The sequence below is a fragment of the Nanorana parkeri genome, unplaced genomic scaffold (assembly GCF_000935625.1).
Source record: "Nanorana parkeri isolate BGI_ZX_2015 unplaced genomic scaffold, ASM93562v1 scaffold1544, whole genome shotgun sequence".
Taxonomy (NCBI): domain Eukaryota; kingdom Metazoa; phylum Chordata; class Amphibia; order Anura; family Dicroglossidae; genus Nanorana; species Nanorana parkeri.
The window spans coordinates 128,123-139,532 of NW_017307812.1; the positions used below are offsets into that span (position 1 = coordinate 128,123).

General features: G+C 45.5%; 1 protein-coding gene across 1 annotated transcript in view; it reads right to left on the bottom strand.

Moving 5' to 3' along the window:
* Nucleotides 1–9,040: 9,040 nt before the first annotated feature.
* The window catches only part of EIF5 (eukaryotic translation initiation factor 5), a 17,373-nt gene continuing 15,003 nt past the window's right edge, over nt 9,041–11,410 (bottom strand). Inside the window, exon 12 of the mRNA XM_018570515.1 lies at nt 9,041–9,460. Coding sequence (XP_018426017.1) covers nt 9,368–9,460 — 93 coding nt within the window. The 3' untranslated portion in view covers nt 9,041–9,367. The remainder of the gene's footprint in view (nt 9,461–11,410) is intronic.

Sequence of the window (11,410 nt, forward strand, 5' to 3'; positions counted from 1 at the left end):
TGTAAGGCTGTAGGGGGAGATCTTTACTGGAGACATATGGGAAGAAGGGGTTGTACTGTGAGGAGGGGGTCATTTTTGGTTGTTCTCTATACACTAGCTTGTGTGTTATGCATTCTGAAGCCCTGCGCTCTATGTGATACGCATTCCAGACTCCTGCAATCTGTGCACTTCCCACTCCTGACCCCTGTGCTCCCTATATTATGCACTCCTGATCCCTGCAGTCTCTACATTATGCACTCTTCATTCTTGCAATCTACTGTATGTGATACACAGTCCTGACCCTTAAACTCGTGATACCTGCTCCTGACCCCTACACTCTGCTCAATACCTACTTCTGCCCCCAGCACTCCCAACATTACATACTCCTGACCCCTGCACTCTCTGTGTTACACACTCTTGACCCCTGCACTCTCTGCATTACACTCTTCACCACTTCACTCTCTGTGTTACACAATCTTGACCCCTGCACTCTCTGCGTTACACAATCTTGACCCCTGCACTCTCTGCGTTACACAATCTTGACCCCTGCACTATCTGCGTTACACAATCTTGGCCCCTGCAGTCTCTGTTACACACTCCTGACCCCTGTCTGCACTCTCTGTTACACACTTCTGACCCCTGCCTGCACTCTCTGTTACACACCCATGACCCCCGCACTCTCTGTTACACACTCCTGACCCCTGCACTATCTGTGTTACACACTCCTGACCCCTACACACTCCTGACCCCTGCACTCTCTGTGTTACACACTCCTGACCCCTGCATGTTCTGCATTATGCATTCCTGACCTCTGTGTGTTCCTCACTCCTGAGCCCTGCACTCTGTACGATATGCAGCCCTGACCCCCTGAACTCTATGTGATGAGCATTCCTGGCTTTCTGCATTGTGGTGCATTAACAGCCCATTCAAAAACAACACAACACAGGTTGGCATGCGTGCAGCAACTCAGTGCTAAGTGCTTAGCCTTTCAGCCTGGACAGAGTTACACAGCTATTTCTGAGACTCTGAACCTTAAATGGGTTAAATTCCCCTAAGGAGTAGGTGCCCCCCCAAAAAAAATCTCTCCATGAACCAGGCGTAAAATAATAAAGAACCTCAAAAAGAACCCAGAACAAAATTCAGACCTTTCTTACCACAGCCCAAGTAAATTTTCATGACTTACCAAAATAATCTGTGAAACAATGTGATACCCAGGAAAACAGCAAGAAGAACCCATTGTTCACTGAAAGGAAAATGAACATCTGGATTATACTCTATAATTAATAACAGAATGGACTGGAAACACCTCGGAGATTTTAATTTACAATGTGAATTTAATTTAGAGCACAGTAATAAAACCGCTGTCATTAATGGCACAGAATGTGCTTAACGTTAATCAATGCTCTGCCCATGCAGGGCAAGGCAACAGGTTCTCTTTAGTGCAGATCTCTGCAGGCACATATGCTTACCTCTCTTTCACTCTGTACAGGAGAAAGATGGACACCCTATGTAGGCTATGAGTCGCTGGAGCATAAACATAGCTATGGATCCTCCATGTGACACCACTGATTGACTCAAGACTGTCACATGGAGTAAGTCACATGCCTGCCAAGGGAGCGAAGGAAAGGCAAGTATATACTTCTGGGAATGAAGGGCTAATAGCCAACCTGTTGTTTTGTACCGAATGGAAGCAGAACAGGTTTGCTTCAAAGGGCCAGTCCTCCCAAAAGTGATATTTCTATAGATGGAGTGTGGTGGTCTGAGTCAGCCCCTGGTATGTTATAAGTCTGATATGTCTTATAATTCCCAATCCTGTTCTGCCCACAGTTACATTTTACATTACATCCTGTTGCATCCTAAATAAAAACAAAACATAACAGAATAAATCCAATTTTTTTCCAAGTCCAAGAGGAGTATAAAAAGAATTGCTTGGTGGGTTAATTCTACAGGTGATGAGGAGCCGGCTTTCTGGCCAATCAGGAAGCCAGGGGGCGGGTATTGACTCGCCGCTCGGCTTCCTGATTGGCCAGTTTCCTGACCAATCAGAAAGCCGAGTGTTGAGTCATTACACGCCACCAGGTGACGAGGAAGCATGGAGCTGGCTCTCCGGCCAATCAGGAAGCCGGGGGGCGGTTAATAACTCCCCGCCAGGCTTCCTGAATGGCTAACTTAATGACCAATCAGGAAACCAGGCGGCGAGTCATTATAATCGGTGACGAGGGAGCATGGAGGCGGCTTCCCTGCCAATCAGGAAGCAGGGGGCATGTCATTACCCACCACCCGGCTTCCTGATTGGCAGGGAAGCCGCCTCCATGCTCCATGGTGACGAGGGAGCATGTAGCCAGCTTCCCAGCAAATCAGGAAGCCAGGCAGCGTGTGATGACACCATGCCCGGCTTCCTTATACTGGGTATCAGGGTAAGCATCGGAGCATTTGGGCGAGTACGAGAACTCGCCCCAAATACTCGGTACCGATACCGATTGCATCCCTAATACTTACCCTATCTCCAGCCCTGTCCCCCAAAAACTCTCCACTGTGTGATTCAGTTCTGGGCCTCCTCTGGCTTAAAGAGGAATTGTACAACAAACACACCTTTACAAATGTTTAGTAATTGCAATCTACAAACAGACACTTCTAGATAATTGCCGGATTTGTATTCTTTGCATACATTATTTTTATTTTCACAGTGGCCATTTATACTAAGGCAAGATAAATCCATCTCCTTTTACTTCCCAGATCACTGGCACATATGACTAGGACATGTGACCATTATCTCAGGGGAGGAAAATCCCTTTCCCTGAGATCTCAATGTTGCAATTTCCAGCAATTCACTGCGGATGTAACCTTCCTAGGATGCATTTCTTACCTAATTGCTTGCCCACACTATTGAATTTACATATAATGGGGCATGCTACACTGATTACTGGCAATGAATTAAGCTAAAAGACACTATGGGAGGAATTTATCATAGCAATTGAGAGTGTTTGAACTCGCATATGGTCGCATGGGATATATTTGCACCAGATTTATGTTGCTAGTGTACTGTTGTTCATAAATGAAATTAAATAGACTCCAGGAAAGAAGACGTGTAACTCCAAGCAAAAAGCTTAAAAGAGAACTATGGGGTAAGTGTTTTTCCCCATAGTTCTCTTTAGGGTCACGGGAGGACATATACTAACCTCCTCCCCTGACCTGAAGCTCAGTATATAGGGGGCTATTGCCCGCAATATACTGAGACCGCCGCAGCCGGGACGGATCCCCACAATACTGTCTGGATGCACCCAGCTGCGTGAGTGACAGCCGGCTCTGCCTATCTAGAGGCAGAGCCAGCAGTGCCCACCCTCTCCCTCGTTCGCTCCTCCACTCAGCTCTGGAGGATCGGAGAGGGGAATCCCTGCAGAGAGCGGTGACTGACAGTCACTGCTCATTGCAGGGATACAATCGGGAAGTGAGCATATCGGCTGCATGTTTCTACTCACTTCCTGATCAATAGAGCCGACGCGTGACAGCTTCTTTGTCAGCTCTAACTATGAGGATGAGTGGAAATCACTCACCTCATAATTCTCCTTTAACTGTCGCTTCTTAAACAAGTGGCCATGGGGACTTCTAAGGATCTAAGAGGCTAAAACTGTCGCAATTGCTTTGATAAATTCTCCCGTAAGAGTTTAGTACCACTGTACCTGTGTAGTGGAAGGCTGCCTCTAAATAGGTATAAAAAATAGGAGCCAAGCCTATGTTTTTATTGCTGCCTATGTGTCCTTACACTTGCTACAATGAAGGTGAGTGAAATGATCAGCACACACATACTTTTGTAGATGTGCTAAATCAGGGGTGCCCACACTTTTTGTGTTAAGATCTACTTTTCAAATGACGAGCTACATGCGATCTACCTATGAAAAAAAAAACGCCCTCTTTCTCTCTCTCCTGGCTGTCTCTCCTTGCTCATCCTCCTGGCTGTCTCGCCTCTCTCTCCTGGCTGTCTTTCCTCACTCTCTCCTGGCTGTCTCTGTTTGCTCTCTTAGCTGTCTTTCCTTGCTCTCTCCTCTGACTGTCTCTCCTCTCTCTCTTTCCTGACTGTTTCTCCTTGCTCTCTCTCCTGTCTGTCTCTCCCTGCTCTCTCTCCTCGCGCTCTCTCTCCTGGCTCACCTTGCTGTATTTTGCAAACAGTGTAGTGCAACAAGCTGTGTAAACTAACATTCTTTGATGTAATACATAGCACTTCAGCCACCAGTATCCACCAGAAAGGTGTCAGGGAGCTTGGCTCAGCAGACTCAGGCTAATAGGTAATCATGTGTGCACAGCAAAATAAATATACCAAAATGGAATAAAGGGGCCGCCATTCACACCCTTCGTGGTCTACCAGCATCAGCTTTGAGAGCTACTGGTAGATCACGATCTACCTAATGGGCACCCCTGTGCTAAATGTATGCTGTGCTTTCTTATAATTAACTTAGGGTACAGCGTGTGAGGTGCTACCTTCATTCATTAGCACTGTGTGCTGGGAGAAACATGGAGATATTCACACTTTGAAGACCCATGTGACAGCATTGGTCAGCATTTCTCAAAGCAGCAGTGGGAAGATGGAACATTGAATGTTTTCTAGTATTTTACAATGAGCAGCTCAATGTGCTTGGTTGATAAGCAGAACCATTGCTCTTGTTTTGCATTGTATTATACAAGTTTATAATGTACAGAATACTGCCACCTATAGGAAAACATAAACATGCTTGGTTCATTTTTCTAGGCGTTACATAGTTACATAGTTAGTCAGGTTGAAAAAAAGACACAAGTCCATCGAGATTAACCTATAGAGATATGGGGGGGAAATAATAAATAAAAAAATAAGAAAGAAAGCCTAAACAGAACGCTATGCCCACAGCTACCCCGTGTTGATCTAGAGGAAGGCAGAGAAAACCCCTATAAAGCATGGCTCAATTTGCTCCAACAGGGGAAAAAAATAATTTCTGATCCCATAAGGCAATCAGATATTCCCTGGATCAACAATCTCCAATGCTTAATATACCTATACGAACTCAATATCCAGTAATATTCTCTGTGTTTAGGAATACATCCAGATGTTTTTTAAAACAATGAACTGAGCTAGCTAGAACAAGCTCCTGGGGGCGTCTATTCCACATATTCATAGCTCTAACTGTGAAGAATTCTTTCCCTATGCAAAGGTTAAACCTCTTTTCCTCCAGACGCAAGGAGTGCCCCTTGTCCTTTGCAGCGATCTTAAAGTGAATAATTTGGCACCAAGTTCACTATATGGACCATTTATGTATTTATACTTGGTGATCATGTCCCCCCTTAATCGCCTCTTCTCCAGAGAGAACAAATTCAGGTCAGCTAATCTTTCCTCATAGCTGAGCTCCTTCATGCCTCTTATGAGTTTAGTCGCCCTTCTCTGCATTCTATCCAGTTCCACAACATCCTTTTTATGAACTGGAGCCCAAAACTGCACTGCATATTCCAGATGAGGTCTTACTAATGCTTTGTACAGGGGCAGGATTATGTCTCTGGAACCTAGAGACCTCATATAATACAAGAAAGGATTTTGCTTGCTTTAGAAACTGCGGCTTGACATTGCATGCTATTATTGAGTCTATGGTCCGCCAGAACATCCATATCTTTCTCCATTATTGACTTCCCCCAAACATACTCCCCCTAGAGTGTATGACGCATGCATGTTTTTAGTCCCCCAAGTGCAGAACTTTACATTACATTAACTACCTCCGGGCCGGCCGTAGTAAAAAAACGAGGTCTTACTTTCAGGGAAATACGGTACCTGGCCTGGGAGGACTCCGTACACAAGCCTTGTAAACAGGGACAGATACTATTGGCACAGACTACCTCTGGGATTCCCAGACCCAATCGTTTAGAAATCATGGACAATTGCATCTGACCTGCAGTTCACCCCCATTCTCCTTCAGCTTTCTAGTACAGTAAACAGTTGAATACCTAGATAACAAACAAGAAAAAAAAAAAATCCCGTGTACTCACTATTCTGCAGGAAACGATTGTGTGCCTATTTGTCTTAATCTGCTTTTGATTACTGCATTTCAATATTAAGTCAATACAGAGATTATGTTATTAGTTAGACCTAGTTTAAATCGCAAATCTCAAGCAACCAAAGACTACATTTATCCGGAATCTAACAATCACTGGGCAAGCTAGATAACAGGGAGTTTACTATACTGTTAAAGGGGTGACGATTACTTTGCGTCTAAGGAAAGAATGCAGACCGACACCGCAGAACTCACAAGGTGATCCGATTTACATAACACAAGGGTCATTTCAAGATAAACTTGTCAAGAGATTTACCATGTAGGCTGCTGTGGCCGACTTTCTAAAAAGGCTGGTTTCCTGGTTATTAAAACAGAGCCAATAGAAATACTTTGACAGATCAGGAACTGGTTAAAAAAAAAAGTGTAAACAATCCATATACGTATAACAGTATTGGGTAATACCCATGTAGCAGCATGTGTTTCCGGTTAGATCTATCTGTAGCCAATCGAGAGGCCCTGCTGTCTTGTGTGCTGACCCATTATTAATCATACCCATTTGTAAACACAGACCAGGCAACTTCAAATTATGACACTATTAATGGAATTCCACCTCAACATCACTTTAGTTTTCCATATACTGGGTCAGGTGGTAATCACAGTGATACCGTGTTTCCCCGAAAATAAGACTGTCTTATTTTTTTTTAGGGGCGGGAGGGAGCTGAGGCCGGTCTTCACAGCTACCCCGGAAGATCTATCGCTATCTTCAGGGATGTCTGTAATATAAGACCTACCCCGAACTAGGTCTTATTTTCGGGGGATGTCTTACTTTCGGGGAAACACGGTAGTAAATTCCAGCCTCCTTTACAACACACAGGGACCTTGGGTACAAAAGTAGTCAGCCTCCAGAAGGAAGGACAGCACCAATGCAGATGATTGGATCTACAGCCGAGTGATACACAAATAAGATACATTTTTATTAATAGTAGAGAACTATGGGGTCAGTGTTTTTCCCCATAGTTCTCCTTAGGGTAATGGGAGGACACAAACTAGCGTCCCCCCAGGCTCAGTATACCTCAGGGGTGTGGAAATTTTGGAAAAAACTACTTGTCCAAGGACTAAAGCAGGGGCCGAATCTACTTGCCCCTCTTGACAAACTACTTGTTCCGATACAAAAAAATTATTTTAACCAAAACCGTATTGAGCAGTGCTAAGAAGCGCTTCTCATTGGTCAGTGCCGTCAGGTGGCCGCGTTGACCAACGAGTGCTTGCAATTTGCGAGCGAAATTCAGAATACATGGTACAGATAGTACACTCGTACTGGTGGACGGGAAGGACCATTCGCCAAAAGGTAAGTATAGTGGGAGGGAGATTTGTGCAGGTAATTACATTTTCCCAAATTACTTGGGAAAGTGAATATACCCTTTAGGGTTGGTGCAGACCTGCGGATTCCCGGGACGTGCGAACGTGTGCGGTCGCATCTGCATATATGGGGTTACATCTGCGTGGCAATTGCTGAAAAAAGTTAAATGTACCTATTTTCACGACATGCACCACGCAGCGTTTTCAACCGTGATCGCCAGCGGCGGTATTGCAGTAGGAAAACGAGCAATGTGCCTGCGGATGACTGGGGTGCCATTAGAAAATAATGGCACTGCCAGCAAAACCGGCGGTGATGTGATTCCGTGACCACCCAGCCATCCGCTCGGTTTCGTGCAGGATGACCGGGCAGTCACGGATCGCGCTGGCAGTGCCATCATTTTCTAATGGCACCCCAGTCGCGCCAAGCACATTGAGGTGTTTTCCAAGCAGTAGCACACGATCGCAGTTGAAGACTTATTCACATGCAGATGGGGCAGCGGGGCTGGTTTTCATTTTCTCAATTTGTATTTACTTTGTAAAATGTTTAAATTTGTTTTATTATTTTTACTTCATCACATTTATTTAAATTTTTAACTATTAATTACTTTTTTTGAAAACTCTTTTAAACTATTTTTTTTTTTAAAACTTAGCTTTTGGAGGTGACAGGTTCTCTTTATCGACCCTGCCACCTCCAACACAGGAGTTCTAGCACGGTACTGTGCTAGAACTCCTGTGACAGAAACGAGCAGCGTTCGCCAGAGGCTGAGGGAGGTGACAGAGCATGTCACTGCTCCACGCACCTTTTGCCGGTCACCTATTCCACCGCTGAAAAACCAGGCGGGATTTAGCTAAAATGCGTTCCCACGTGACCCGTCACACATTCCAACCCAGTCATTGATATAAAATTAGTTTTGGAACACAAGAGCTTTCTTTTGTTGGTATTTAATCACCACTGGGGTTTTTATTTTTTGCTAAAGGAAAAAAGAAAAAACCCCCCACACGTTAAGCAATGAAACATTGCGCGCACACACGGCAATCAGGACTCCTATTACTAGCTGGCTGGCAGAATTTGTGCTGGTCAACAGTATTCGCTGTCACTGTAAAGAAAGTCTCCTCTCAGCTGAACAGTGAGAGATGAGAACGGTAGATAATGCTTAAATGTTTACATTTAGCGATCTGTTGTGATTGGTCACCGCGATCACAGAACAGAGCCAATTTCACTGGCTATGCACCAAGTTGTTTCAGCTACATTGTCCAATGGGAGGAACTTATCAAAACTGGCTCAAACAAAATCTGAAGCAGCTGTGCATGGGAACCAACAGCTCTCTAAAGTTAAAGGTGCCCATACACTGCTCGATTCTCGTACGAGAATCGGGCGAAATCCCGCGATCGTACGAGAATTGAGCAGTGTGAACGGAGACGTGCGACTGTTTCTACTGTACGGTCGCACGTCTTTTGTCGAGCCAACATGTTCGAAAACCCGCCGAGAATCGTACGATTCTCGGCGGGTTTCTAACCTGATCGCCCGATAGCTGCGGAACGGGCCGGTGTGCGCACGCACACACTGCCCGTTCTGCATTGCCGTCAACGGAAGCCCGCCCCTCAGTGGTGGGTACACATTCAACCTTCCTATTACAACGGCCACACAGCGCAACTGGTTAACTTCGTGTCCAAGTTATTACAGCAAACAGCAGTGACCAAAAACAAAACCTTTATTCACAACTGTATAAATGTGCACCAAAAACACTAGAATTTAAAAAGTAACTACATGCTATAGACAAAACCAAGTCCGATCCATTTTTCTATGCTTATGTTTTGTTTTTTAATCCATTTCTTTATGCTTTTGTTTTTATTTTTTTAATTAGTGAAGCTTATAGATCAAATCACAGTAGAAAGAAACTCTGAAGCATACAAAAAGTGTAGCATGATGTTCAGCTAGTACAGCTCAATCACATACATGTTGCACTTCAGGCATAAAAAGCAGAAGCAGGATGTGAACAGCTGCTTTCGGTGAAGTCATTTTAAATGGCATCAATATCAATGTCGTCATCTTTCTCAACAGCAGATTTTACAGTTTCCACTTTCGGAACGCTTACAGTCGTGGAATATACAACCTGTGAAAACAAAGCAATGATTAGTGGTGGGTACACATCCAGCAAAGCACATCATGTTATATGGAGTAGGTTTTATGTTTCCGCCTCATAGGAAATGATTCTAATGTCTATAGGACAGCGGTGGAGACATCACACTAGGGTCAACTGCAGGCAAGAGTTGTGAAGAGAGTACAAACTTAAAGTTTAATGTGTAGGACAAATACTAGAAAGAAAACACTACAGAATATGCCAGAAATGGCACCTTGCTTTGGTCATTTACATATTACACAGAAATTAACTACAAAACAGTTTTAAGCAACACCTTTACATGAAGGGTGCTTTACATAGCTTTCCATTTATCTTTATGGAGGGGCATTTTTATGGTCAAGTACCAAAGATGTGGCAAGCTGGACTATCCCCCCGCTTTATTGTAAGCATGCAAAAAGGGATGTGCACACTCAACCTGCTCTGCAGTGTTTTTTATGGGGTCATTGGAATAAAGACCTCCCCTGCCTTTCTTTAAATTCACCCAGTGTAGATTTCTGCCAAAGACACATCAAATGGTCTTCATGGTTACACAAAACACATGGTACTGCGGAGTATAAACTGGCACATGCTTCAAGATGTTGAAAATATGCAGGGGCCACAGCATGTGCAACTACACCAAGAACATCAAACTTCAACTCAAAACATTTAGAGCACCAGAGATTAAAGATGGCTTGACCATTTAAGAAGATTAGAAGGCAGACAGCAGACATGTTAGTCAGGGGCAGATCTGCCGCGAGGCAAACAAGAATGTAGCCCCCCAAAAAACATTTAGGCAGACGGGCTGCACAGAAACCGGCAGCCCGGCTGCCTAATGTAAACGGAGAGGAAGCGGCGGGCGGGGGAGCAGGAGGATACCGGGGACGGAGACAGCTGAGATCGAAGAGGCGGGGATTCGAATATGGCAATGGAGGCGGGGCTTGGGACCAGCTCTGGGGGGCTCCCATCTGGAGGAGCTGGTGCTGGAGAGGGCCGACTGCCTGCTGAGCTGCGAGAGGGGAAAACTTCCTTCTACCAACTGACCCAGGAGACCGAGTAGATCTTTCAGAGGGAGTCGCCATCCAACTGGCACACAAGGTGGGTGCAGGGATGCGATGCTCTGCAACTGGGTGCAATGGTTTGCAGGGCATGGGTGAAGTGGTCTGTATTTCGGTGCAATGGTCTGCAGGGCATGGGTGAAATGGTCTGTAACTGGGTGCAATGCTCTGCAGGGTATGGGTGAAGTGGTCTGTAACTGGTTGCAATGCTCTGCAAGGAATGGGTGCAGTGAGCTATAACATTGCAGGGTAGCAATACAGCGATCTGTACCTGGGTGTCATGCTATATAATGTATGAGTAAAGTGGGTGAAATGCTCTGCAGAGAAAGGGGTGGGCAGTGGTGTGTAACTGGGTGTACATGGTAAATAATCTGCAGGGCCTAAGTAGATGTTCCAATAGAAGTCCTCATCGAGTCCTGCGACAGCGATGGAAGAGGCGGGAGGAATCACCAAAGCTCCAGTCAGGTGGTGAGGATGTGACGATAGGGCACCGAGGCAGCTGGGTTTCCCATGCCAGGTAAGAGGACTGTGCTGGCAAGGCCCGGCATATTCTGCACAGCCCACAAAAGTGTCAGGTGGTCTGTGCAATACCCTTTGGGGGGCTCTGCAGCCTGCAAAGCCCACGGCAGATCCTGCACAGCCCCCCCCCTGAGATACAGTAGGGTCTCTGCAGGATCTGTTGGGGGGCTTGGCGAGGTCTAAGGTGGGCACAGCCCACCAGAGATCCTTCACAGCCCACCTGAGTACCCGCAGAGCCCTTCACAGATCCTGTAAAGCCCACAGCTTTCCTGCTACGCCAATAGTGGAACATGTCAAAAGCTGGATAGTGTGCACTGCATCCAACGACCGACAGGTTACGCAAAAAGTGTTAAACAGGAAGGGGTGGGGT